This window comes from Aplosporella prunicola, assembly GCF_010093885.1.
Source record: "Aplosporella prunicola CBS 121167 unplaced genomic scaffold K452scaffold_7, whole genome shotgun sequence".
NCBI lineage: Eukaryota > Fungi > Ascomycota > Dothideomycetes > Botryosphaeriales > Aplosporellaceae > Aplosporella > Aplosporella prunicola.
The window spans coordinates 814,334-840,096 of NW_022983535.1; the positions used below are offsets into that span (position 1 = coordinate 814,334).

At 52.9% G+C, this 25,763-nt stretch overlaps 10 protein-coding genes across 10 annotated transcripts; 6 read left to right on the forward strand and 4 right to left on the reverse strand.

Moving 5' to 3' along the window:
* The first annotated feature begins 36 nt into the window (after positions 1 to 36).
* Positions 37 to 5,031, forward strand: K452DRAFT_246530 (uncharacterized protein). Its single transcript, XM_033538021.1, has 3 exons — positions 37 to 548; positions 604 to 4,089; positions 4,146 to 5,031. Exons 1-3 carry the CDS (start codon positions 198 to 200, stop codon positions 4,605 to 4,607), a joined length of 4,299 nt encoding a protein of 1,432 aa, XP_033399957.1. The 5' UTR covers positions 37 to 197; the 3' UTR covers positions 4,608 to 5,031.
* Positions 5,032 to 6,567: 1,536 nt separating this feature from the next.
* K452DRAFT_223729 (uncharacterized protein) lies at positions 6,568 to 8,314 on the reverse strand (the record flags this gene model as incomplete). The annotated part of the gene is made up of 2 exons (XM_033536642.1): positions 6,568 to 8,097; positions 8,147 to 8,314. Coding segments are annotated over 2 exons (1,698 nt in total), but the record flags the coding sequence as incomplete, so codon positions are not given.
* A 1,510-nt stretch (positions 8,315 to 9,824) lies between these two features.
* Positions 9,825 to 10,334, forward strand: K452DRAFT_285491 (uncharacterized protein). Its single transcript, XM_033540123.1, has one exon. It carries the CDS (start codon positions 9,974 to 9,976, stop codon positions 10,271 to 10,273), a length of 300 nt encoding a protein of 99 aa, XP_033399959.1. The 5' UTR covers positions 9,825 to 9,973; the 3' UTR covers positions 10,274 to 10,334.
* A 397-nt stretch (positions 10,335 to 10,731) lies between these two features.
* K452DRAFT_155361 (uncharacterized protein) lies at positions 10,732 to 11,279 on the reverse strand. The gene has a single exon (XM_033535586.1). The coding sequence runs from the start codon at positions 11,173 to 11,175 to the stop codon at positions 10,861 to 10,863; it is 315 nt and encodes a 104-aa protein (XP_033399960.1). The 5' UTR covers positions 11,176 to 11,279; the 3' UTR covers positions 10,732 to 10,860.
* A 1,458-nt stretch (positions 11,280 to 12,737) lies between these two features.
* On the forward strand, positions 12,738 to 14,715 carry K452DRAFT_223664 (uncharacterized protein; the record flags this gene model as incomplete). The annotated part of the gene is made up of 3 exons (XM_033536634.1): positions 12,738 to 13,812; positions 13,888 to 14,205; positions 14,288 to 14,715. 3 exons carry the CDS (start codon positions 12,738 to 12,740, stop codon positions 14,713 to 14,715), a joined length of 1,821 nt encoding a protein of 606 aa, XP_033399961.1.
* A 311-nt stretch (positions 14,716 to 15,026) lies between these two features.
* On the forward strand, positions 15,027 to 16,495 carry K452DRAFT_155374 (uncharacterized protein). Its single transcript, XM_033535587.1, has one exon. The coding sequence runs from the start codon at positions 15,411 to 15,413 to the stop codon at positions 16,242 to 16,244; it is 834 nt and encodes a 277-aa protein (XP_033399962.1). The 5' UTR covers positions 15,027 to 15,410; the 3' UTR covers positions 16,245 to 16,495.
* A 170-nt stretch (positions 16,496 to 16,665) lies between these two features.
* Positions 16,666 to 18,058, forward strand: K452DRAFT_267517 (uncharacterized protein). The gene is made up of 2 exons (XM_033538844.1): positions 16,666 to 17,569; positions 17,632 to 18,058. The coding sequence occupies exons 1-2, from the start codon at positions 16,747 to 16,749 to the stop codon at positions 17,718 to 17,720; spliced, it is 912 nt and encodes a 303-aa protein (XP_033399963.1). The 5' UTR covers positions 16,666 to 16,746; the 3' UTR covers positions 17,721 to 18,058.
* A 374-nt stretch (positions 18,059 to 18,432) lies between these two features.
* On the reverse strand, positions 18,433 to 20,405 carry K452DRAFT_345746 (uncharacterized protein). Its single transcript, XM_033545462.1, has one exon. The coding sequence runs from the start codon at positions 20,236 to 20,238 to the stop codon at positions 18,451 to 18,453; it is 1,788 nt and encodes a 595-aa protein (XP_033399964.1). The 5' UTR covers positions 20,239 to 20,405; the 3' UTR covers positions 18,433 to 18,450.
* A 761-nt stretch (positions 20,406 to 21,166) lies between these two features.
* Positions 21,167 to 22,940, reverse strand: K452DRAFT_223706 (uncharacterized protein; the record flags this gene model as incomplete). Its single annotated transcript, XM_033536638.1, has 4 exons — positions 21,167 to 21,212; positions 21,270 to 21,514; positions 22,341 to 22,594; positions 22,682 to 22,940. 4 exons carry the CDS (start codon positions 22,938 to 22,940, stop codon positions 21,167 to 21,169), a joined length of 804 nt encoding a protein of 267 aa, XP_033399965.1.
* Positions 22,941 to 23,728: 788 nt separating this feature from the next.
* Positions 23,729 to 24,917, forward strand: K452DRAFT_306853 (uncharacterized protein; the record flags this gene model as incomplete). Its single annotated transcript, XM_033543023.1, has 4 exons — positions 23,729 to 23,830; positions 23,875 to 23,957; positions 23,988 to 24,532; positions 24,586 to 24,917. The coding sequence occupies 4 exons, from the start codon at positions 23,729 to 23,731 to the stop codon at positions 24,915 to 24,917; spliced, it is 1,062 nt and encodes a 353-aa protein (XP_033399966.1).
* Positions 24,918 to 25,763: the final 846 nt, after the last annotated feature.

Consider the following 25,763-nt stretch of genomic DNA (forward strand, 5'->3'; position numbering starts at 1 on the left):
AGTTGAACCATCGTCCGAACGCGGTACCACGTCACCCTCCGCTCGAGGCACAACAATCATCCCCGCCCCGCTGCCGACGCGACTTTCCCGCATCATTGGACGCCATCCCTCTTACCTCCTACACCTCAACTGCGGCGCGTCCCCGCGACTCACGACGCGCTTCGGCGCATTCGACTACTCCTGGAGACACCGCGACAATGCCCGGCACACGTAGTCGCACGAGCGGCGCGACCGCAGTCACCGAAGAACCCGAGCAGCAAGAGGCTACTTCGGGTCTCCGTTTCAACAAGAGCCTGGCCTCGCGCCCTGGGAAGCCAATACCCGTCGCCGATTTGTTGCGCAGACTCCAGGACTTGTCGCGCGAGCTGCGCGACCTTGATCAGGAGGATGCGGAAAGGTCATCCCTGATGCCCGTTGCGAAAGAACTTGCGGCGCAAAACCTACTGTCGCACAAGGATCGCGGTGTAAGAGCATGGACGGCATGTTGCATTGTAGACATGTTCAGGCTGTGCGCCCCAGATGCACCGTATACAGCGGCTCAGCTGAAGGTAAGCCGCGGACAGGACTCAAGTTTTGAGACACAAGCTGACGCGCGCAACACAGGATATCTTCATGCTGTTCATACATACCATCTTTCCATCTCTTGCCGATCCGTCGAGCCCTTACAATGGCCAACACATTTATGTCTTGAAGTCATTGGCAGAGGTCAAGAGCATCGTCCTCCTTACGGATATCCCCGCGGCCAATAGTCTCATGCTAGCACTGTTCACGGTGTGCTTCGACGTGCTGTCGGGGCCGTCCAAGGCCGAGTCCGGCGAAGAGCTCAGCAAGAACGTTGAACATCATATGACTGCCGTTCTGGCGACACTAGTAGACGAGGCGCAAGGAATGCCTGGAGAGGTCGTAGATGTTACACTGGCACAGTTCCTCCGCGCCGATCCGCGCGCTGTCACGGCCAATGGAACCAAGCCCAAGAAAGGAGCGCAAGTCGATGAAAGGCAATCCACTCTTCTCCTAAAGGAGGCGCCTCCGGCATACAATATGGCAAAGAATATCTGCAATTCTTGCTCTGATAAGATGGCGAGATACATAAGTCAATATTTCAGCTCGGTCATCGTGGACGCTACCACCGCGGCGCCTACACACAGATCGACCAAGAAAGGTTCCAAGCGCGCCAGCAGCCCTCCCGACGAGTCAGAAGATGACGCTCCTCGCGGTCCCTCGGAAGAAGATCTGCAAGAGAGTAGAAAAGCGCATAGGTTACTCCGCGAGCTATGGCGATCAACGCCTTCTGTCCTGCAGGATATTGTCCCGCAACTCGAAATTGAGCTAAGCGCAGAGGATGTTCAACTAAGGACGCTCGCAACAGAGACACTTGGTGATATGATCGCTGGTATTGGAGCCGCGGGACCGCCGCCAGCTCCGGTGTACAATGCCGCAGCATATCCGTCTCAGAGCCTGTCATCTCCTTCCGACCGTATTCCGGTGTACAACTTTCTGACCACACCGACCTCTCCCCACTCATTCCCATCCCGCTACCACCAAGTTTACCAAGGTTTCCTCAACCGCCGCAACGACAAGTCTCCGCTGATTCGCTCTGCATGGGTCACGAGTGTTGGCAGGGTACTCATGACCAGCGCTGGTGGCGTGGGTTTGGATCCCGAAGAAGAACAAAAGCTACTCAAGTATCTAGGCGATATGCTCGTGGACGGCGATGAGCGGGTTCGCTTGGCCGCGATTAAAGCCATCGAACGATTCGAGTTTCACGACATAGTCCAGAAGATCGGTAGCAGAGGTGGAATTTCCGAAGCAGGATCCATACTAAGTAACCTAGCCGACCGTGTCAGGGACCGCAAGAGTGCCGTACGTGTCGAAGCCATGAAGTTGTTGGGCAAGGTCTGGGGCGTTGCTTCTGGGTCCATAACTGAGGGCAGCGAGCGTGTTGGCGAGCTCCTTAGCCCGATACCATCGCGAATCCTTGATGCCTACTATCTTAACGACCAGGAGGTTAACGTACTCGTCGATCACGTTCTTTTCGAACTTCTCTTACCGCTCAACTACCCCGCAATCAAGACGAAATCGAAAGAAAGCTCCCAGCGGATCAGAGACAGCCAAGCAAACAACAACGTCGAGCACACGGAAGCAGATGCTGACAAAATAAGGGTCGAAAGGATTCTTGCCTTGGTTAGAAATCTGGTGCCAAGATCAAAGACGGTGCTGTTCGTGAAGCAAGTCAACTCCGTCACGCTGGCGAAATATATGGATGCTCTCCTCAAACGGTGCGAGGACTATAACGGCGGCGTTATGGACAAGGGAGAGAAGGAGACAAAACTCCAACTTGGCAAGCTCATCGAGTACCACGCAAAGACGTTACCTGAATCATCAAAAGCATCCGAGGATCTTTGGAAATTCGCGAAGATGCACGATCGTCGGAGCTACCAGCTTATCAGGTTCGCCATGGCCCCCGATAGCGACTACCGCAAGGTCTACAAAGCCATCAAGGAGTTCTCGAAGCGCATAGAAGAAGCCCCAGGGTCAACAAGTACCATGCTCGAAACACTCATTCCTCTGGTGTACAGGGTCAGCGTGCTGCTTTACAACAAAAGCCACGTGCCAGCAATCATCGAGTCCTCACGGACCGATGAAAAAGGTCTGGGGAACACCGCGCACGAGGTTATCAAGGAGATATCATCTCGTAATCCGGATGTTTTCAGAGGCTACGTGCAGGAACTGTGCCGGGCTTTGGAAAGCGAAGCACCAACTGCAAAGAAACCGAATGGCCCGGGTGCTGTAGATGACCTCAAAGCATGCTCCGGGTTTGCGAAGAAGTTTCCCAAGGATATCCCGACGGAGCGCAAATTTGTCCAAAGCATGATCAGTTTTGCTCAGTACGGCACGCCACCAAGGGCAGCCAAGTACGGGGTTTCGATCCTTATGGCTAACACGGACAAAAAGGAAATGCACGCCCGCGATCTTCTGCGACAATGCACAAAGGGATTTGACTATGGCAAAGGAAACTATCTTTCAAGGCTTGCAACTCTGAGCCAGCTCATGCTACTTGGATCGAAGGCTATTGAGGATGAAATCGATCTTGTCATTGACATTGCCATTAATAATGTCTTACTCAAAATTACGCCAACGGACGAGGAAGCAAACCCTACTTGGACGGATGAACCGGACAGTGATTGCACTGCCAAGATGTGGGCCCTTAAAATACTTGTCAACCGGCTCCGAGGCTTAGGCGATGAGGAGTCGGTAAAGGAAGTCTCGCAGCCCGTGTACAAGCTTTTGAATACTCTGGTGGCGAAGCAGGGCGAGCTTTCTAAAAAGAGTGAGTCTCCTAAGGCACAGAAGGCACGTCTACGCCTGCTTTCTGCGGAGCTTCTTCTCAAGCTCTGCCGCGAGCGTCGCTTCGACGCCCTGTTGACCGCTAAGGACTTCAATGAGCTCGCTATCGTAGCCCAAGACCCCAATCCGCATGTCCGTGAGGGCTTTGTCAAGAAGCTCATGAAATACCTTGGCCAAGACAAACTGCCACGCCGGTTCTACACTATCCTTTTCCTCCTTGCTTTCGAGCCCGACTCACGTCTCCAAGAAAGCACCGTCACTTGGATTCGAGCTCGCTGCTCTGCATTCACCAAGGCGCAGGACTTTGTTTTTGAAAACTGCTTTGCTCGCTTCCTTTCTCTGCTGGCCCATCACCCGGACTTTGATCAAAGCGTGAACAACCTACGGGACTTCGTGCAATACATTATGTTCTACCTCAAGAGCGTGGCAAACGAGAACAACGTGGCTCTCATCTACCATGTCGCTCAACGGGTTAAAGCTGTAGAGGACGCAATCGAGTCTGAGGCCAGCGAGAATTTGTACGTCCTGTCGGACCTAGCCCAGGCGGTGATTCAGCGTTTCAGAGAATCGCACAGCTGGAGCATGCAAGCGTTCTCGAAAAAGGCACGCATGCCCGCAGATATCTTTGCGAATTTGCCTTCTCACGAGGTTGCACAAGAGATTGCGGAAAAGCAATACGTGCCAGAGGAGCTCGTGGAGGAGCTGGATGATCTGGTGAGGGCAAGCTTGAGAACGAAGAAGGTGAGTGAAACTTCCCCGCTCATGAACTTAGGTACAGATACTAACAGTTACGACAGCGCAAGACGGATGCAAGCAGTGGTGAGCGTGCCTACAAGCGTTCCAGGCTCTCTGGGTCCACAAAGCTACCCGTACGCAGGGCTAGCAAAGGAGTCCGTACGCCTAAACCCAAGAAAGTCCGTAAGATTGCGGATGATGTACCCTCGAGCGAGAGACGACGCAGTGGTCGCCACACTGCCGCCAAAAGCTATGTGGAGCAGAGTGACACTGAGGACGATGTCGAGATGGAAAACTGGGACCACGAGACCGAGAAGAAGGATGAAGAGGATCAGGACCAGAGCGAAGAGCAACAAAGCAGCGAGGTCGAAGAAGAACAACCCGTAGCACCGACGCCTCCTAGCAACAAAAAGCCAAAGGAGAAGAAGGCCGCAACCAGGGCCAGTGGAAGAACGACCAGGACTCGGGCGCAGACAAAGGCTCCGGAGGAGAGCGACAACAACGCGACAGACCCAGACGAGTGATAGTTCCCCTCTCCACCATCCTACTCTTGTAAAAGTTCTATTCTTGCTAGCCAGAGAGCTTCATTATTTCAACGCCGCTTCGACTCTCAGCCGACACTCCTTTTCTGCGAGCCTGCGAATCTGCGTAAGGGGGCATGGCGTTTTTTCGGTGAGGTGTGTGCGCGCGTATGTGTGGAGGGGCTTGTATTATCAGCGAACGTGTGCAGGGATTCTTCTTCTGCGGCAACGATCCTTACATACCCGCGGTTTTTTGCAGTAGTGCGGAGTGCTAGGGTTTACCTTTTCTTTCGTCGCTGGTGTTGCTATTGCTTTTTGTCTGATCTGCTTGCTGGGAGATCTTCGTGTTATATAGTACGGTTGAAGTAGATACACGAGGCTTTATGATCGGGCTCCAGCGGTTTTGTTTGTGAGACTTGCGCTTTGTGTTGTGATGATGGACTGTTTGTGCGATGTGGTCGGGTGCGGAAATGTTTGGTAAGTAGTGGTACGTTCATCGAGTGTTGTGCAATCTTTCACAATAAACAATCTCTCCTGTTGGACTCCAGCTTCTGGTGCCAAGAAGGATCATTGGTTGACTATTGGCCAACAGAATTGAAACCGACTGAAAGACGGACACATTAACCACCACTCGCAAAGTGGGTGTGTTTTGAAAGGAACAAGAGAACGATGTAGTTAGTTGCACACGCTCACCTGGTTACGTCGTGGCAGAACATGCAGCGCGCACTAACTCAACATAATTAAATGCTTGGTATATATAGTAGGGTTGCTAATCCAAAAGCATGGAATCGAGCGCGTCAGACTGGGCCGCCCGAACTCAAGTAATGGGCCCTCTGGTCTAGGGGTAAACATCGAAGAGCGTTTGCAGACTAGGTGTCTCTAAGTACAAGTGAGGTAGAGTTTGAGTAGGGATCACGATCAAGGAGGCGCGTTCGATTTCTTTTGTTGGCGGAGTGTCTTTTTCTTTTTGGTTTTTGGTTATTTGGGTGGGAATGTGTGGTGATATATTGAATGACTGTTAAGGTAAATGAACTTTTTGACCACCATTGATTGCTTGTACTACCAAATCGATTACTGCTCATTCACACTCCCACACCGTAGCCACCCTACCCCAACCCACATCTTTCTGACACAACGTAGCATAAGCGTTTAAGCTTTGCAATCAATGCACCATTGGCTGGCAAGTTCGAAATTTTCACTGTCACGTTTAGAAATTCTAAAAAAAATGATTACCTTTTTCGAATGGCCCCGGATAATTTGCCCACCCCGCAACTACATCTTAAGCAAAATCTACAATACCTACAAAATATATCTTAGGCAATTATAACAGACTATTGTATTTCTATATAAAAGTAAAAATATACGACTACTAGAGTATCTACGAGGGTATAAAAATAAAATATTCGAAGGGTGTAAAGGTACTTATAAGGGTATAGATACCTATAATTTTAAAGAGTAGAAAATATATTATATAATTCTGTAGATGTTATCACGTGGGGTGGGCAAAATATCTAGAGGGGGTGGGCAAATTATCCGGTGCCTTTTCGAATTTTTAGGGGCTGCTTAGGTCCTTTGCTATCTCGCTGAACGATGAATCTCGGTTGACAGAGATGGAAGTTGCTGTTTATAGCTCTTGCAGCTGTTCGAAATGGGTTCATACCGTCAATTTACATTTTTAGGAGTTGCGGTAGTCAGGAAGCAGTAGCCAGTGCTATTTAATTTGCTTATTGCCCCCTTCCAGTACACGTTTAGCCGTACTGTGAACATCATTGGCACTGTGTTTGCAACCGATAACCGTAGAATTTGCAACTGTCATAAACCCATAGACAAGATTCCACGATTCTACCTGTGAAACAAGAAGACCCATCCTACTCCATAGTTATTAATACTCCATTCTGGTGCACCAGCAACAACATGCCCACTAGTAGCCCTGATACGGTTTTAAAATACCAACATTATCGCACTAGTCGTACATCCTCCCTTTCTGCAGCCGCTGTGGATCTCTACCCTCTTGTGTAGCCAGTGCAACGTGACCGACCTCGGAGTCTACTTCCACGTCTGCGATCATGACTTTAACGTTCTGGAGTAACCGAGTCTTTTCCAAGCCGTCCAGGTAGGATCCACCAACGAACACATTAGCGTGCGGGTTGTCTCGCATCATGGACGAGGCGTAGCCTAGGATATCTGGAGCGAGGGTAATTGTCTTTAGGAATATAGAGATTGTTCCTGCGAGGAGAAGAATGGAGGAGGTGGTCAACAGAAGGATAGTCCAGGTCCAGTGGCATACGTAAACGTTGCCGGTGATATTTTCCACCTGAGCTTGAGAGGAATTGAAGGAGATGTGTTCACCATTATCTGTAATGGCGTCGTCGTAATACCCGATGTCTTTGTTAAGACCTTCCATGAAGAACTCCGTGCCGTAGGTTGCCCGCGAGAAGGTGTTTACTACAATTCCTAGGCGGTAACTAAGGGGTTGCAACGGAACATTCGTCATGTTCACATATTGCCCTCTGTGCGGCGAAAAATCCGTGTTCGGATCCAACAGCCATCTCTCGGTTTGCGAACTACCGGCATCTCCCGCGTCAAATACAAAGACTCCCTCGATGCCCCGGAAGAGCAAGCCTGCTTCGTAAGCACTTATCGCTCGGTTGCCTTCAAAGTTATCGGTCCACGGTCGCATTGCCTCCACACTACAAGATTTTCCATTGCAGTGGATGGCAGACTCAAAATCCCCAGCTCTTATTTTGCAATTGGCTACTGAAGCGGGTACACTGTTATTTTCACCCACGCCGGCCATAGACGTAAAAATGAGATTTGCTTCAGATTTGGTGGTTTCTGTGTCTCGGCCGCGGGTAGGATCGTCGGGGTAGAAATGCCCTAGCTCAAAGGTAAATGAGCTGGTTTTTTCCGGAATTTCAGGAGACCAGCAAATCCCTGTACGGCAGGTTTGGATGTAGTCGTTGCTGGAGCAGTTCACAGACCATTGACGTGAAACTATCGTGAAGTTCGAGCTTCCACTACTAGGGATGCCGGCGACAGGAATACCAATCAAAGACGAAGGCATAGCTTTGGAGTGGTTGACACTAATCCACGATCCGGAAGTCGCATTATCTAGGATGGTAAGGGAATAATAGTTCGGTATTTTGACGTTTCCCCAGATGTCCATAGGAGAATCCACTCCCCCCACTGACGTCCGCGCGGTCTGGAGCGAGGTGGTAAATATAGCATCCACGAAAGGTCGTCCACGAGTTAGGCTAGAATAACCTCTCAGGAAGCTATATCTATCCGCCATTACGGGTAAATATTTGACTGTCGTATTATACGTAGTACTATGAGTCGATGTACTGAGCAAGCGAAGTGCAGACTGGCCACCGATAGGGGATAAAGCCCAGAATAGCGTGGCAACAACTCCTATAAGGCTAAGTCTTCGCAGAATGACTTGCCTCTCTATGGCGGCGAATAGGGATTGGCAACCAACGAGTTGCTCTAGAGTCTAAAATACTTCAGCAACACCCCAATTGAGAGATTGTTAGGAGACCAACACCTAGCGTGACACCTCGTTCGGCCCGGTACAAGCCATAAGTCCTGAAAAACTTTCCCATCAAAGCAGCAAAGATGATCGGGAAAACAGTGGGTGCCAACAGTAGAGCTTGCTGGACCTTCGCACCAAAAGCAGAGGTCGGTTTTTGGTCTAGAGAACCGGCGATTATAGCAAGCACTGCAAGAGGTGTGAATTAGCGATGCTTGAGATAAAATCGAGGATGGGGAGGTTGTGCGACGTACCGATGAAAAGTAACGGAAAAATTGAAAGTATAATGTCGATAATCAAAGTGGTCCAGCGGGCAATCGTCCACTTCCCAAGACTTGCTCCCGGTGAGCTCTCTTTGGGATTAGTGACTTCTTGGTGCACTCTAACCTCCGACCCAGGTCGCTGCGCTTGAAGTACTGTAGGCGCCGACATGGTGGGGCGCAACGGGAATGTCATTTTGATGTTGATATTGGGATGAAGGACACAATTTTTGAACGTCTCCAACGAGAAGTTTTGTTCTTCTGGGGGTAAGAATTACAGCACTTCGTAGATGATATGATATTTAAGGAGCGGAAATTGAAGCTGATGGGAAAATATATAGATACCATTCTTTTCTTGTTCCTCAGCTTTACCCCCACTCTCTCTATAAATAAAAAAATAAATATAAATACTGCATCTTTCCATAATAGGCAGATAAGCTGCAGTGTTTTCCATTAATAAGCCTCGCCGTTGGAACGCAGCTTGATTGGTGGAGACTGCGAATCTTACCATGTTTACCGAACAGCATAGAAGTGCTGGCAGCTTAGCATGAGTAGACACTGTAAAAGGCTGCTACTAGTGTGGCAGCGCCTGCCACTGATCTCTTATTATATAGAACTTGCAGTTAGTACCTATTAGTGCCAACTAGGAGATACTGGTCCTACCTTTCGCATCTGATTGGTTGACTTGAAGGTTTAGTGTTGCTGCAGCACGGCTATACGAGTAGATAAAGTACCGAAGAATCGACTTTTTTCGCGCAAGGTCCATCCTATTACGGGTTGTAAATTCGCGACCCCCCTCCCCTGCTAGCGCCGTTAAAGCCTATGCTTACTTATAATCTTTGTATGGAGTAGAAGAAGAGTACCAGATAACGATATATAGAATCTATATGTGCTCTTAAACTATTTCACCCATATCCGGGACTCGGGCTAGGAGCTAGGCAAGGTGTACTCTGTAGGGACTGCTTGTATCGTCTCTTGTCTTGCTAAGCTGTGGATCTCGGTTCCCGGTGAAAGACGTTATATAGCCAGGAAAGGCGTCTTGGCAGCCTGTAAGACAGTGGCCGGCGACATGCGAAGGGATAAGGCGAGCCATTTGATCTTTCGATGTGTTTGATTTCCCTTGACGCCGTGTAATACTGATTTCTTGCTCGCCTGCCCTCTTTACCGCTGCTTCTCTCAGTGTTTCTTTTCTTGAAAACGTCCCCTGTACCGAGGTATGGTTCTTTTGATTGCGGCTCCGGGACGTCGCTTTCAAATGCTAGCGTTCTGCACGACAGCTTCAATGCTTACTATACCTTTGCTAGATGACCAATTAGCGCCCTCAACATCTGGAAAAATTGTACGATAAATGTTTGGACACTAGAATGCATTCATAAGATGAGCAAGAGACGTCTCTCCGACAGTTCATAAGTGGATAATACCGCGACCCCCGTTTGACTTATCAGCTTGTCCTTCTACTTGCCCAAAACAAACAATAAAAATACTTGCAGGTATCTTCTGTCCAGATTATATTGCGATGGAAACCGCACATCTCATACTTAGTGTCCTTTTCGTCTCCCCTAGCAGACACCATCCCTCTGATGCCAGGGCAGACTAGTAGTCGACAGCTAAGCGACAGTGCGGATGACCATACTGATCCGAAAGACCACCCACCAGTTGAAAGCAGAGATGACGTCTCAACCGACAGTTCTCATCCCGAGTTCCCGGAAAAAGGATGTCAGCGCCCACACCCGCCCGTCAGTGTCAGAAAGAAAAATGCTCCCCACGAGCCACCTCACGTCCGGGCCCAAACACTCAACGCCCAAAAGCAGCCACACGTCAGCACCAGGCCTCCGGACCCACGCAAACGCGGCCGTTTCCCGCGCTCCCACCTGGTGTAACACGGGCTCCGGCTCTGTGCAACGCAATTAGCCCAACCAAAGCCAAAGCCACCGGCCGGCTCACGGCGGCGCAAACGCAAACGCAAAGCAGCGCCCTTCCAACGCCGCGCATGGAAGCCCGTCATCAAATCTCGCTCCACCTAGCGTCAAGCCCGGGCAAGGAAGAAGGAAGCTATGTAGGCAGCGCGTCTACCCATCCGTCGCCGGCAACGCTCTTATCCGACAATGACAATGACAATGACAACGCCAACGACGACCAGCCCTGCCCTGGACCCACGCGACGGCCAGCTTCTGCCAGGAAGAGAGAGAGAAGGAGACAGTTGTCGTAAACGGCCGAGCGAAATCCAGATATGCACACAACAGGCCACATGCGCGCAGGAAGGATCCACCCAATCCACCCGCTCGCTCGCGGATCGCCACCCGCCCAAATTTGCATCTGCTTGCTCTTGCTGCTCTGCGCCGCGCCATCTGCTGCCGCTGCAACAGATATGCACGGCAACTGCCGGCCGTCGCGTCGCGTATTGTATGTACGTACGTGCCTATGCGTGTGTACATACAGGCAGGGCACACCACCACTTGGGAGACAGCTATGGCAACAGTAACGACGACAACGACGACGACGGCGTCTCTTTTGCGCGCAAAAAGCAAAAATCCCCGCCCCCGCTGTAGGTGGGCGTAGGGCGGGCAGCGGGCTGGCTCGCAGCGAAAAAAAGACCAAAACAACACGGGTCCGTGAGCAGCGAGCACTGAGCAGCAGCCATGGCAGGGAGCAGTGAGCAGCAACAGGCGCGCAGAAAGGCCCCTGCGCCCCTCAACCCCGGAACTAGCGTTCGGCTCGAGCGTGCTACGACAGACGCAGCAGCGCAGCGGCGGCGGCGATGAGGAATATGGCAGATTGGCATAGAGTGGCAGATTAGCAGGGCAGGGCAGGGCAGCGCCGGTGCGAGAGCAACAGTAGTAACAGCGGCAGCAGAAGCAGCTAATGAGAGCGGATCTAAGCCGCTGCTGCTGTGCGACGGACGGGGAGTGCCACAGCTCAGCAGGGCTCGCTCGCGAGGTTCAGCTGCTAGCGAGCGGCAGATTGCCTGACGATCACTCAGGTCCCCGTCGCTAGTGACGGGCAATGCTGTTGCTGATGCTGCTGCTGATGATGGCTTTCTCAGCCGCGCGCCGGCAGAGGTAAGGTAGGTAATCGCTCACGCACGGAGACTCACTCCGCAACCCCATCGCATCAGCGCCCGCAGAGCTGTACGCGACGGAGGCGGTAGTGGTGGCAGTGGCAGTGGTGGCGAGCGCACAATATCGGTACGACGCTCGCTCTTGCTCGGAAGCCGCCCGACCGCGTGCAGCCGTGCGTAGGTAGGCATGTCTGTACAAAAGCCGAGTAATAACGGGTCGCGCATCACGGACGGGCTCCAAGACAGCGACAATGCAAGACATCGGGATCGGGGGAACGCGGCTTGCGCCCGGCTATCAGGTTTCAGGCCCTTGTCCGGAGGGGAGGGAAGGGAAGAGGGAGCGGCAGGGCTGACTGACCGAGGACCAGGAGGAGGAGGAGGAGTAAGGTCATGGCCAGCTAGCAGCAGCAGCAGCAGCGCTCGTCGCTCGTCGAGAAATCTCTAGCTACCAGCAGCAGTGCCCGCAGCAATGGTAAATTGAGCCAGTCCACTGTACGCACATATGTAGCGAGAGCAGATCCCCAAGCGGGACGTGCGACGACGGCAAACGGGGCAAGTTCGCTTGTCCGCGCGCTCACTCGCAAGGGTCGTTCGTTCGTCCATCAACACACGTTTCTCGACAAGGCGCGGGGCCGGCGGGCAATATGCGGACCAGGGCACGGCAAGGTTATAATCCAAGCCTGGCGGCGCGACCAGGGGCGTGCAGGCGGCAGGCCGACGCCACGACGGCTCGCGGGCGCCCGGAAGGGCAGGATTGTCGGGACGGCAGAGCGCCCGGGGCTGACCACATGGCAGGCTCGTGGGGTCGTGATGCCTGTGATGCGTGATATGAACGAGGGAGGGGGAGGGCGCGCCACGGCTGCTAGCTGAGCGCTTCCGATATGGCTGCTGCTAGTGCTGCTCCTGCTGCTGCTGCAACCTGGGTATATTATATTATCCACCACTATCTCGCTCGCCCGTCTCTTTCTCTTCTACCCGTTTTTGTCGCGTCCACTCCTCGTCGTCGTCGTCGTCGCTGTCGTGGTCGTCGTTGCCGCTGTCGCCGCCGCCGTAGTCGTCGTCAAGCCTCGATGCCACGGGATTGGTTACATCGCATGCGACACAAGCTTAACCGTAGGCACGACGCCTACTTACACGAGCGTACACAAGATCTTCTTCTAGAACCGTAGCCCGGGTCCTTCTGTTACATTTCCTTTCTCTCTCTCTCTCTGGAAAAAAGAAAAGAAAAGAAAAGCAAGAAAAAAAGAAGACGGATAGGAAAAGTAAAGGAAGCAAACAAACAAAACATGGACGGCCTGCCCTTCGACCCCCTCACCGCAACCGCCTCCTCCCTCTCACAACTCCTAGCCACGGGCCGCCTTACCAGCGTCGAGCTGGTCGACATCCTGCTCGCGCAAATCGACCGGCACAACCGCAAAGGCCGCCAGCTGCGCGCCATCATCAGCGTCGCGCCGCGGTACCACCTCTTCGCCGTAGCACGGCGGCTCGATGACGAGCGCAAGGCCGGCCTGCTGCGCGGCCCGCTGCACGGCGTCCCCATCGTGCTGCAGGACAACATCCTGACGGACCCGCTGTCCACCTTCCTCGATACGACGGTCGGGTCGTACGCCTTCGTGGGCGCGAAGCCCAAGGCCTCGTCCGCGCCCATCGTCGACCGCCTGCTTGCGCGCGGCCTCGTCGTCCTCGCAAAAACCAACCTCTCCGAGCTCTGCGGCCTCAAGTCGACGACGATGCGGCCGGGCTGGTCCGCCGTCGGCGGCCAGTCCCTCTCCCCCTTCGTCGCGCGCCGCCGCGAAAAGGGCGTCCTGATCTGGGAGCACGCGGCGGCGGGCGGGGCGGGGGCGGGGGCCGCCTCGGCCGTGGCGGCGGGTTTCGCCCCGCTCGCCCTCGCCTCTGACACAGTGGGCAGCACGACGACGCCCGCCAACCGCGCCGCACTGTACGGGCTCAAGCCCACCGTCGGCGCCGCCCCAATGGACGGCGTCTGGGCCCTCAGCCGCAGCTTCGACACCCTTGCCGCGCTGGCCAAGAGCGCCGAGGACCTCGTCGCCCTCGCCGATGCGCTGCTCGAGCCTGAGCGCGAGGACTCGGTCCTCGATGGCGTGCCCCGCGCCGCGCCTCGCTTTGCCGTAAAGCGCCGCTGGAAGGGCCTGCGCGTGGGCTTTGTCGATCCCGCCGTCTGGAAGCCGCGCGGTGACCTTGCGCGCTGCAATGCCGATGCTCAGAAGTACATGGTCAACATGTACGAGATGGCCATTGCCAAGATCCGTGACCACGGCGCCGCCGTCTCCTATCCAGTGCAGGCGCCTTCACCCGAGGGCTTCCGCTCCGGCGGCCTCGGCAGCTTCGAGGTCGTTGCTTGTGAGTCCCGTCCTCCTTCCCAAAAGGGTAAGAAAGAAAGACCGCACACAACTAACCCCATCCCCACCTCCACAGACCACGAATTCCGCCGCACAGCCGCCGACTTCTTCGCACACCTCGACAGCACAAACAGCAATGTGCGCAACCTCGCCGCCCTCATCCAGTTCAACGCCGACCACGCCGATATCGAACTCCCCGCCGCGGCGCCCGACCAAGACGACCTGATCACCGCCTTCGGCACCAACACGCCTGCGCCCGTCGTCGCGCACAACCGAGACACGCTGCGCCGGCTCGGCGGCGCCGAGGGCATCGATCTCGTATGCGACTACTATGGCGTGGACATCCTGGCCGCGCCGGGGGACAGCGCGCTGTGTGACTTGGCAGCAGCAGCAGGTACGCGGTTACATTTCACGTTCTCTGCTCATTTGCTTCTTTCGTCTTCTCCCCCACGCACACGACTCACCACCCCTCACAGGCTACCCCCTCGCGACAGCCCCGCTCGGCGCCCTCCGCGCCAACAGCCGGCCCTTCGGGCTCGCGCTCACAGGGCGCGCCCACAGCGAAGCCCAACTCCTCCACTTCCTGACGGCATGGGAGTCGCTGTTCCCGGCCTCGCAGCGCTGCGCCCCGCCGCCCCTGGACTCGGTGCCCGTGCCCATGCCCGCAGGGCCCGACGCCCGCGCCCCGGCCCCCGATCCCCCCGTCATCCGCGTCATTCTGCGCGAGTGGGACATGCGCGATTTCCGCCAGAGCAGCGACGCGCTGGCCGAGTGGCTGAATGCCCGGTGGAGGAAGAGTGGGTATGCGTTGAGTCCGGAGGCGGTTTATGAGATCTTGAAGGCGAATGGGCGGGTCGCGTTTCGGGGGCTTGGGGATGAGTCCGGGGGCGCGTTTGCGAGGTAGGTGGGATTGGTTGATGTACTTGGGATGTGAGGCGTTTGAGCGGCGTGAGGAGGTCTGCCGGCGTTTGTTCGTTCCGTTTGTACTATATGGGTTGGTCGTGGAGGTGGTGGCGACGCGCGGTCTTGTTTTTCTTCGCGAGGATATCCAGCACGAGGTGCGAGCAGCATCTTGCGCTCTTTCTTTTCTCCTTCTCTTCTTACTCCTTACTAGTACCTACTCCTATACGGCCAGCTCTCGGGTGGCTCCTACGATTGCCTAACGACGAATCTCTTTTATGTCACTTTTTGCTCCGGGTCGCGCTCGAGCGTCTGTCCCTGCGTCGCCGCCGTCGTATAGGCTGGGCTTACTGCCCTATTGATCCATGCGATTCATGCGCTCAACGATCACGACGCGCAACCAACAGGCAGTACCTGAGCGTGGCGTGGTGGTGTAACGCCCTTCCCTACCCCGCACCCGCAGCGGAATGCGCGTCCGGCAACGTGGCAGCCGCCGATTTCGATACGGGAATTCGATGCGGCACGGGCGCCGATTGGTCGGGTCTTGCTAGCTGTGTGGAACACGGGCGGCCCGAGACGTGGTGACAGGTATGCTGTCTGCTGCTGGCGTGGAAGTCTAGGCTTCGAGAATACTGGAGATGCGGGGGTGTGGTTGGAGGGTGGGAGATTACTTGCGGGTTAACTGAAAGGCGCCTTAGAATGGCGGAGGAAAGTTGGTCCTTGTGGTTAAGAGGCCGGTTTTCATTCTTAAGATGTACGTTTCATAAGGCCGTTACAGGTTCGTTCGTCCCTCTGTCTTTTACGCATCGTTCACGCACCGGTCGCCGGGCCCTTCTTGTCAAAGGCGCCGCCCTCCGCCGCGCCCTTCTCGCTCGCCGCAAATGCGCGCCAGAGCCTCTCTTCCATCGCTTTATCCTCACCACCGGACTTTGCATCCACAGTCGCCGAAGCCTGAGCGCGCGCCTCCGTCTCAGTCCCAGCAGCAGGGCCAACGCCCGGGGCTGGCGCATCCTGCTGTTCCGGGTCCATCTTGGTCTCGATTTTGCGGATTATCTTGGCCGGATTCCCTGCGACGACGTGGAAGGGCGGTACGCTCTTGGTGACAACGCTGGCGGCGCCAATGGTGCAGCCGCGCCCGACGGTCACGCCGGGCAGGATGCTCACGCCGCCGCCGATCCAGCAGTCCTCCCCGATGTGGATTTCCTTGCCGAGCTCGGGGCCGTTGGTGCCGTTGCGGAGGAGGGGATCGAGCGGGTGGGTGCCGCTGTAGAAGGAGACGTTGGGACCGATGAGGGTGCGCGAGCCGATGGTCACCAGGCACGTGTCGAGGATGGTGCAGCCGTAGTTGATGTACACATTCTTGCCCAGCTTGACATTGGTGCCGTAGTCCATGTGTACGGGGGCCTCAACCCAAGCATCGTCTTTGAAGAGATCTTCGTCGGCTTCGGGCGTGGCTGCTGGTGGGGGGAGCGGGGTAGTGTCGCCAACGATGCTGAGGAAGTCCAAATCGTTAGCTTCGATGCCATGTTGTAAGTAGAGCTGGGGCGCTGCACTCACTCCCTAAACAGCTCGACCAGGCGGCGTCGGGGAACCTCGCCGGCGTTGCTGTAGCGCTTGCAAGCCCATGAGCAGCGGGTACGCGCGGCGACGAGATCGGGGGTGAAGGCATGGTAGAGCTCGCCGGCGGCCATGCGCCGCCTATTCTCGTTCATATCGATATCGCGCAGATCGGCCATTGTGGGATGGAAGGACAGGTGCAAGCAGAGCTCCGGGTCAGAAGGTGGCACTGACATTCTGACGTCGAGCTTTCGCGGGGCCCCAAGCCCCAAGCCCTCACCGCCTTTTTCACTCTGCCGGCCGAAAGCGCGGGCGGTGGCCGCGTGGATGAACCGCGAACAGCAGTCACGGCGCCTATTGTTCCAAATATTATTATCGCTTCTCTCTTTGTCCAAACCTCCGGCCATGCACCTGACGCTATAAGAAGCCCGCTCCCAAGTTGTCCGCGCGACTGTCCCCCACCACTCCATCCCTCAGCATGTCTGCACCACCCGGCGCACCGCTAAACGGCCATGCCGACGGTCTCCCGACCAACACCAAGGAAACTGCCAACATCTCATGGCCCGTCAACCGCCCCGAGAGCCGCGGCGAATGGACCACCAAGCTGGACCACGATCTGCGCCTGCGCGAGCAGGCCACCATCCAGAAGGAGGCCGGCCGGCTCGGTTTCCTCATCTCCGCGCGTGATGTGATGCCCGGCCAGCCGCGCTCGCTGTCGGGCATCGCGTCGCGGGCCTTCCTGCTGGGCCAAGTCTGGAGCCTCTCCGCTGCCAGCGCGCTGTACCTCGCCTTTGTCAAAGAAGACCCCGTCTGGCGCGCCGCCTTCTTTGTCGCAACGCTGGCGCTCTTCCATTTCCTCGAGTTCTGGACCACGGCGCGCTACAACACGCCTGCGGCTAAGATGGCAGCTTTCCTGCTCACGAACGGCGCGGCCTACCAGTTTGCCCATAGCTCCGCTATGCTGGAGCATCTGGTCACGCGTTTCTTTTTCCCGGAGTGGCAGGCTACGCTTACCAAGTATCCGTTTGGTTTGATTGCGGGTTTGGCTCTCATCGTCACTGGCCAGGTCGTCCGCAGCGTGGCTATGGTGCAGGCGGGCACCAACTTCAACCACCAGGTCCAGAGCAAGAAGAACGAGGGTCACGTGCTGGTGACGAGCGGGCTGTATTCGTGGCTGCGGCACCCGAGCTACTTTGGCTTCTTCTGGTGGGGCTTGGGCACGCAGCTGATGCTCGGCAACGTGGTGTGTCTGGCCGGGTACGCGGCGGTACTCTGGTACTTCTTCAACTCGCGGATCCAACGTAAGTTTAGGGCAAGTTACTTGTTTGGCCCCTTGGACGATGCTGATGCGAAGTGCGCACAGGTGAAGAGAAGTTCCTCGTCAACTTCTTTGGCCACGACTATGTCGTGTACCGCCGGAAGACGATGGTCGGCATACCTTTTATTAAGTGAGCCTCGGTAAGATGAGGCGGAGGAGGCTAGAGGTGCTGTACTATGTACAACGAACAGGCAACATCCGCTGCGGAAAATGCATTTCGCCGGCTGTTCTGTCAAAAGGATAGTGAATTGGGCGATTGCCCAAACTCATGGCGGCGCACAACACGATACCACGGTATTCTTTCATGTCTAAATGCTTCAATACCCCAATGGCATGGTTTCTCTTTCTCATTTCTCCGTTCTTGCTCGTACTCTTTGTCTTAATGCCTAGACTCCTTTCATAACGGCAGCAACCGGAGCTCATAAAGCTTGATTACTGCTGCAATCATACGACTGAATTCAACTCACTCATCACCTAAGCCAAGGTCCGTTTATGCATTATGCGGTATTGGTGATGATCATATTCATCAAAACAGCAAAAAGCAGAGGAGTCTTGGGTTAGGTGGATTTTCTAATGTGGGGCGCCATTCTGGGCGTTGCCTGATGAGTGGCGCTTTAGCGTGCTTCTGTCCAAGACGCGGATGGATAAATAGCCGGACAGTCAGCTACTGGCAATTACAGGTATAGATTTCTTTTGCTCGTTTCCTATCTTTTGTCTGCCGGCAGATAAAGATATACACGCTTTATTGATATTATTGATAACTCAATCGTTCCTTCTCCCTCCCGCTTGCCCACTTTTTTCTTCTCTCTATTCTTACAATCTAGCAGCAGCAGGAAACTCACCCATCTCCGCTGGCTCACTCGGTCACTCCTCCATCTCCCCCCTCTGCCCCTTCATCCCCCCTTGCCCTTCACCTCCGTCATCTATTCCCGGCCTCCCCATCCCCATCAGCAAACACGCCATATCCTCGCCCCCACAAGCACCGTACAAGTACCTCCAGTCCTCGCCCGTCAACGCCGCAACCGCAATCTTCACCCTCTCCCTCTCTGTTCCACCCTCCCGACCAACCTCAACACACACCTCGCCCCACGCGCTCACGCCCACCATCACGCCCTCGACCTCTCTCTCCCCGCCCCGGCACCACAAACGGCTCGGCGTGCAGCACGCGCGCCACGCGTCCGCGCGGTCGCGAATTCCTGCCTCAACGCGCTGTTGCACGCTCTGGTGCGCAAGAGCACCAATGCCAGAAGCGGACGCAACCCCGCTGGCTCCGGCATTCTGTAACGGCGCCAGCACGGCGCAGTCGAAGACGCACCGCACCTCGTCGACGGACTTGCCGTGCGCGGCCGCGAAGGCCGGCACCCAGGCGGTGGCAGAGGACGTGGAGAGCGCGGTCGCGAGCGCGGCGTACGTGGCTGGGCTCCAGGGCGTGAAGGTCGGTGGCGTCGTGTAGAGCGCGAAGGCGGGTGCGATGCCCGTGCCGCTGGTGCTGCGCACGAGTGGTGAGGGCCGAGGCGCTGGTGGGGCGTTTACGCGCGAGGGGTTGCCGTGGCCTTTGTATTTCTGCGCTGGGGGCATGATTAGCGGCGCTGAGTTGGTGTCGTAGATGATTCTTTGGGTTGCGGTGAAGGGGGAGAAGCGCGGCGGTTTGGCGGGGGGTTTCATGGGGGGTTTCATGGGATATTTGGTCGTGGATTTGGTGGTGGGGTTGTTGGTCGTGGTTGGCTGGTGCCGGCTTCGGAAATTGTATCTGTTGGGTTGGGACTGGGGAGATGCGGTGTCTTTGGGGTGGGGTTGGGTGGTGGTTTTGCTGCTGTCGGTATCATCGCTGTCGGTCTCGATGGTGTCGATATCGTTGCCGACTGTGTAAATGGTATCGTTGGAAGTGTCGAATGTAGTATCATCGTCAACACTGGAGCTGATGCCGACATCGGGATTGACAGGAGGGTCAGCCGTCTGAGTAGCGGAAATGTCGCCTGTGGAGCTCTCCACAGCTGGGAAGCCTTCGTCTCCATGCACTTCAGTGTTCTCCATGAAGCCGACCGCAGAGTCGGGGCTGTTAGGACAACTAGCTATTCCAGGGACAGGCACGTCGACGTCCATGGTGCTCTCAGCATTGTGACCTTCGTCTTCGGGTCCTTCAGAGTTTTCGACAGGGTCAGTCACCGAGCTAGAGCTGCGATAAGTCTTAATGGCTTGCTCAGCCGTGAGGTTCTTGGAATGCTCTCGATGGTCCTGAGTCGCATCTAGACCGAGCTCGTTCAATCTCCCAGATGCAGCGACTTTCGAGGCGCCAGGGTTCAGAATACTCGATACAACCATCCTCTTCGATGTATCGGAGACGAGGTCCAAAGGCCCGTTGCGGTCCGAAGGTTCATCGTCGGAAATGTCGTCGTCGTTGTCGCGGCGTAACAAAGGCTTGAATCCCGGCATGGTTGGCGGAAGGTTCTGGACGCCTCCAAACTTGAAGGTGCTCTTGGGGCGACTACCAAGGGTTAAGCCGCTGCGGTTGCTGTTTGACGTGGCTTTCGTGAGGGAGAGTTCTGAGAGGGAATTATCGTTGTCGCCGTCGGAGGCTGTATTGATGGCCCCGTCATCCTCAGAAGGAGAGAGTTCGGTGTCTTGCTGATTGTGCGGATTGGGCGTCAGCATCCTATTTCAAGAACGGATTACCATGAGCTTATCTTTTGCCGTTTGTTTGGCTCATCTGGGTGCTGCTCGATGTTGCGCTTATTGGATTTGGTTGGTTCAGCCATACTGAGGAACTCAATGGATGTAAGAAGATAGTTGCGAAGAGGGAATATTTAAGTTTGTGCGGGAAGAGTCATACGTAATTATGAATGTTGATGTTAAAACAAGCGGGATGTTAATATGTTAAAATGATGCAACGTATAAGTGGATTGCGACAAAGTGACTGGGGTGAAGTTGAACAATGTGAGTTGCGGATAGTAACTTCCCCAAACGGATACGTATGACCAAGTAAGCTCCAATCTTGAGCTGTAGAAAACAAGGGCGAGACCTAGTCGATTTAGCCATAACTTTTTTTGTCGCGCTAGAGCGAAGCGTTACCCATGACCATGAACATACTCAGACCTACAGCACATGCCAAACGTCGACTGCATAGAAATCAATTCAGGTCATTATACAATATGACCGATGACTGTATATGAAGTAAGTCAACTCCACTGGGGTAACGTTGTTCTAATGTGTTTGCGCACAAACTGGTTTGGACTTGCTGGATCGCACTTCGGGGTCTTTCATACTATATCCAGAGAGCTCTAGGAGCAGCGTTTACCAATCTAGCTATTTGTTGTCTCGCGGGGTGTGCATTGAACTATGAGATAAAACAAAAGTGATCCACCGTTTGTCAGAATAAGCACTATGTTTTAGCCAAGCTACCTCTTTTTACACAAGCAAAACCCAGGTCATGGAAAAATTAATACCATAGCAAACATCGATCTTTGACCAGCTAAAGATTAGTAGTCAAGCTGTATCCAGACTGAACCGAAACAACGGCGTTTAGGACAATTCTTATACTTCGTATATGCCAGTCTTAATACTTTATCCGCTTTTTACATGCTCAAGAATCCACACTACCGATGAAAACAACCTCAACCGCCGCGAAACTGGTCGGATATTGGTCAATGGATCAATGATTATAAAAATGGCGATGAAGTACTTACGCTGCTGTAGAAGCGAAGATTTCCAATCTCCTAGCCGGAGTGAATATGGCAAGGGAGAAAGCAAAAGCCGCCGTAAAGCCAATCATAATGTATACCCTTCGCCAGGTATCCTTGACAGCGTAGAGAACGATGATAGCGATAGTAGGAAGAATTGAAGCTATAATGGTGATCATGATCTTATTGACACGTTCAACATGCGTATCATCGTAAACGAGTATGTTCTCTTCATCGACTCGTTTTCTGCTCTATGACCCATCATCAGAAATATTCTTGAACTTAGACCGCATTACTGATAGGCTCGAGTTAATTCCCCCCCCAATATCTGCTATTTCCCCCCCCCCAGGCCTACCGCCTGCCTAATAGGGTAAAGCGCTCGGCAGAAAGTTGCCTTCGGCACAACCCGGTCGCGCAGCTCGCTCGCGTGACGCCGCGCGAGGACGCGCAGACGGGGAATAGGAACTAGCACCCCTCATTTTGTACTGAAAATTAACTAAAAAATTCTATATCTCTAACCTTACTATTACAACGCGGTACGCGAAGAGGTAAGTTATTATATAAATAGCTTAGCTTATATAGGTACCGACCCTATTACATTCAAGGCGAATTTTCGTTATAGTGCTGTTAACCCGAGCTTTCGTACCTCTATCGCGTATCCTATAACCGTGTTCTCGAGAGAAGGCCTTGATTCCGTCCCTAGCAGTCTGTATAAAGTCGTATAAGGCCTCTAGTAGCGGGGCAAGGTCGTATTTAGGTATAGTATTGAGCGAATATATACAGAGGTGCGGCGAACGCGCGGAGGTACTGTAACCGTCGTAAGACTCGTTTTAAGGCGGTACGCGCTTACGGGACGTAAAGTAAGGCCGTAGGTAGCCTGCGGGAGTATAGAGAGGTAGTAGGCAACGTGTAGTAGCGATATCTAGCGTGTAGAGGCGTAGGGGGTGGGTGGGGTTTGCGAAGTTGCTATTCTGCCGGGCGCTTTACCCTATTAGGCAGGCGGTAGGCCTGGGGGGGGGAGGGAAATAGCAGATATTGGGGGGGGGGAATTAACTCGAGCCTTACTGATAAACTTACTCGGCTTCTACTCCCAAAAAAAGCGTGGTAAATGTCCAGGAATCCGTTTGTAAACCAAGGAACAATTACTTCGTCTTCCGCAAGCTGAGGATTTATGGTAACGAGGTCCCTCTCATCGTCCCATGTACCATTTTCCGTTACGCGTAGAAAGGGGCCCCCTTCTGTAGTAACTAACCATTCACGCAAGACCCGAAGATCATCTGCCTCTGGCTTCCTCAGTTGGGATAGCTTAGATGCGTGCAAAAGGGCAGTGTCTGGTTGGTTTAAGAAGAGTTACAACAATTTCTTTCATGTACACAATTGAAAAATATGGTAAATAAACATAGACCAGGAAAACTCACTGTAAGCTGCCAGTTTCAACTGAATTTCCTTCAGCATATCAAGCTGCTCATGATTTGTTGTCTTGTCGGACTCTCTTAGGCTCTTGAAATTATGTGAAAAAGGTTGAGCAGGGATTCCCGGTGCGCCTTTGGCGTCAAATAGATAGATATCTTTGTATTTTCTCTCAAGTTCCACAAGTTCTGCCTGCAGAAATAGCAAATTTATCATGTTCAAAGAGCCGAAACGTCGAAAAATCGCCACCTCTGTGTATGGGCCCATAACATTTGCGAGTCGGTGATAGCCCTGAGGTTTGAACTCACCAAGTGATATATTGGTGTTGTGGATGGTCGTTGTCAGTGATTTATGAGACATATTTATGGATAGTCTTTAGTGTTCCTGAAAAAATAAGTAAATAAAGGATATCACGAAAGAGGTTTGAGCACATTATATCCATATCGAAATGTCGACTCCCCACTTTCCAATCTTGGCAGCTTGCTCTAATTTTAGCTTTGCTCCAATTTTAGCCTTGTGGGTGCTTCAGCTTTGATATGGCTGGCTAATCGTATTGTCTCGTTAGCGCCATGAAATACGTGACTGACAAGCCGTGACACAGACAATCTTTGTACATATTCTCTAATAATGTATGCACCCCCGGCAGCTCTAGCCAGAACTTCTCTCCATCAGCCTTCTGTTTGTTTCTGCACAAACCACAACCGACCTTTGTACAATTTTCTCCAGTGTCATTTAGTGAGAACTCTTTTCTTTTATTGCATATACAAATACTCAATGCCAGACCTTAACACCCAGATACCAACTATATTCGTCCTTCAGCATGATTTGAATGCACTGGGATTAAGAATATTGCATCCGACAGCTGGAAATATGGGGGGCTATCTCGATATCAAAAGAAAGATTGACTTCCTGGGGCAAATCCTAGACCCCGCGTTACCCCATTGGATTTCTTCCTACCTACAAGCCCGAACAATCGAGTTGAAGGCTAGACTGGATGTGTGCCGAACAATACACCACAACATAAAACTTCCAGACAGGCGGGGGCCAGCTTTTGAATGGTTCTTGAATATCCGATTCAAACATCACTTGAGACCCCTCCATATACAGCTGAGAGATTTGGAAAACTCGGCAATGCTACTACTCATACCAATAGCCAAGTACGTGACAGACAAGTATGCCTCATATAACTGCACTAACGTAGTATAGTGAAAAGAATCTGAAAGAATCACTGTCTACACGAGACGACATTGGATTGATGGGACAAATAATATCTAGAAATTTGGAGTTTGTCACAGTTTCTTTACGTTAACAAAGTGACCTGGCTAATCGCATATGCGATAGAGACCTCCAGAGGCAGATAACACCGCTATCTGAAACAAACTCATTGCACACTATCAATGAAGAAGACAGATTCAGTCGGCAAGCTGAAGGCACTCAAACAAAGGGTACAACTGAGATATCTCCAGTGAAAACCATTTTTGAATTTCGTGGGGAATTTTTTACAAGTAACCAACGCGTAGTCCACGTCAATGCTACTGTGGATCTAGGATGCCAAGACAACTTCATTTCGAAAGAATTCGTAAAGAAGACTGGACTCGAGTCTCATACGTATGAGAACTTCAAGCAGCGCGAGCGTGTTGGTCCAGCCGAAAGATTGGTTAAGCCCGACCAAGAGATCAAACTTCGATGGCGTCCTTCTGGGTCAATCAAAACAGAAGTGACTCGGTTTTTTCTAGACGAAAATATGGAAAACATGGACATGGTTGTGGGTCAGGGTTTTGCAGACCTGGATGGAATCTTTGGAGATATACCAGTGGAAGCATACACTCTAAGAATCCCGTGGAAGGGGAACTCCCGCAGTGAGTATCCAGCACTTCCATGAAAAACATTTACTAAAATCATTGCTGTATAGAGGAACGCCAAGCAAGAAAAGAAGCCGTAGAGAAGCACAAGCGAGAAGAGAAAGAAAACGAGACGAGGCAACGCACCCAAGAGTTAGAAGCCAGGAAGCAACGACTTGCTTCCGCATCATCTTCCTCCTCGATAGCACCGAGTGCCCTGTCTGGCTCATCTGGCAACTATTTAGCGTCGACGTTAAACGCACAAAGGATGGTCCCAGTTACAACCACGACCCCAAGTCCATCGTCTACGCCAGGCATCCTACCCGGGTCATCGCCATCAGCCGTGCGAATACCGGCAAGCCCTGGAGGTCCAGTAACTATGCTGAGAAGACGCTCATTCTGAAATGTCAGGACTATACTTTCTGATAATTTATCTGAGGAGTTATCGGTCTTGTTTTCAATTACCATGACAGACTACGAACTTGAAGCAGCAATCGTCTGTGGGGATGCTATGCCTACTCACCTTTAAGTACTAAATCAATTGAAACATCCATAGCAAAGAATAGTATAGACCAAATGGTTACTGACACGCCACGCTAAATCCGTATCTAGAAAGATGAGTACACTGCTTTATATTAAACTGAATAGAATAAAACGAAATAAAAGCAAAAAGCGAAATATAACAGCAGTAACTAGAAATTTCACATAATCGTCTTTAGTATTCGGCGCTGCCTCGCAAAACCTTTTTTCCATAACACCGGATAATTTGCCTGCCCAACATGATAACACGCATATAAAAGTACTTTTTGCTCTTAAATACTTTTATACGTGAATATATTTCGGCCGGAGGGGTAGAGATCTTTGTTCACATTGCTACAGGGAGTGGTGCTCCGTAGGATTACCAGTGAGTATAGCAAGTCATTCCGAATATAATTATTAGAGATACTGCAACCCATCATACAAGTAGATTAAAACGATCTATATAGATCATTCCCTAGACTGACAAAGACCTTACACTTATACCCAGACCAGTACCTCGCAAGTGCATACAAATCTCTAAAAACATCCACCGCTCAACCACAATAACAAAACAAAGACCCGATATACCTAATTCAACCCAAAGCAACCCTCCCAAAACCACTACCCAACAGCCCAACCTAACCACACGCCAACAACCGTACACTACCCCTCCCCTGCAAACCACAAACCACAACAAACCAGTCCTCTACCAGGCCCAAACACACGTGGT

Coding starts and splice junctions, on each gene's coding strand:
- K452DRAFT_246530 (XM_033538021.1), top strand. CDS start 198: ATGCCCGGCACACGTAGTCGCACGAGCGGCGCGACCGCAGTCACCGAA. Junction 549..603: donor ATACAGCGGCTCAGCTGAAG/GTAAGCCGCGGA, acceptor CGCGCAACACAG/GATATCTTCATGCTGTTCAT. Junction 4,090..4,145: donor CAAGCTTGAGAACGAAGAAG/GTGAGTGAAACT, acceptor CAGTTACGACAG/CGCAAGACGGATGCAAGCAG.
- K452DRAFT_285491 (XM_033540123.1), top strand. CDS start 9,974: ATGCCAGGGCAGACTAGTAGTCGACAGCTAAGCGACAGTGCGGATGAC.
- K452DRAFT_155361 (XM_033535586.1), bottom strand. CDS start 11,175: ATGCCAATCTGCCATATTCCTCATCGCCGCCGCCGCTGCGCTGCTGCG.
- K452DRAFT_155374 (XM_033535587.1), top strand. CDS start 15,411: ATGGCGGAGGAAAGTTGGTCCTTGTGGTTAAGAGGCCGGTTTTCATTC.
- K452DRAFT_267517 (XM_033538844.1), top strand. CDS start 16,747: ATGTCTGCACCACCCGGCGCACCGCTAAACGGCCATGCCGACGGTCTC. Junction 17,570..17,631: donor CTTCAACTCGCGGATCCAAC/GTAAGTTTAGGG, acceptor AAGTGCGCACAG/GTGAAGAGAAGTTCCTCGTC.
- K452DRAFT_345746 (XM_033545462.1), bottom strand. CDS start 20,238: ATGCTGACGCCCAATCCGCACAATCAGCAAGACACCGAACTCTCTCCT.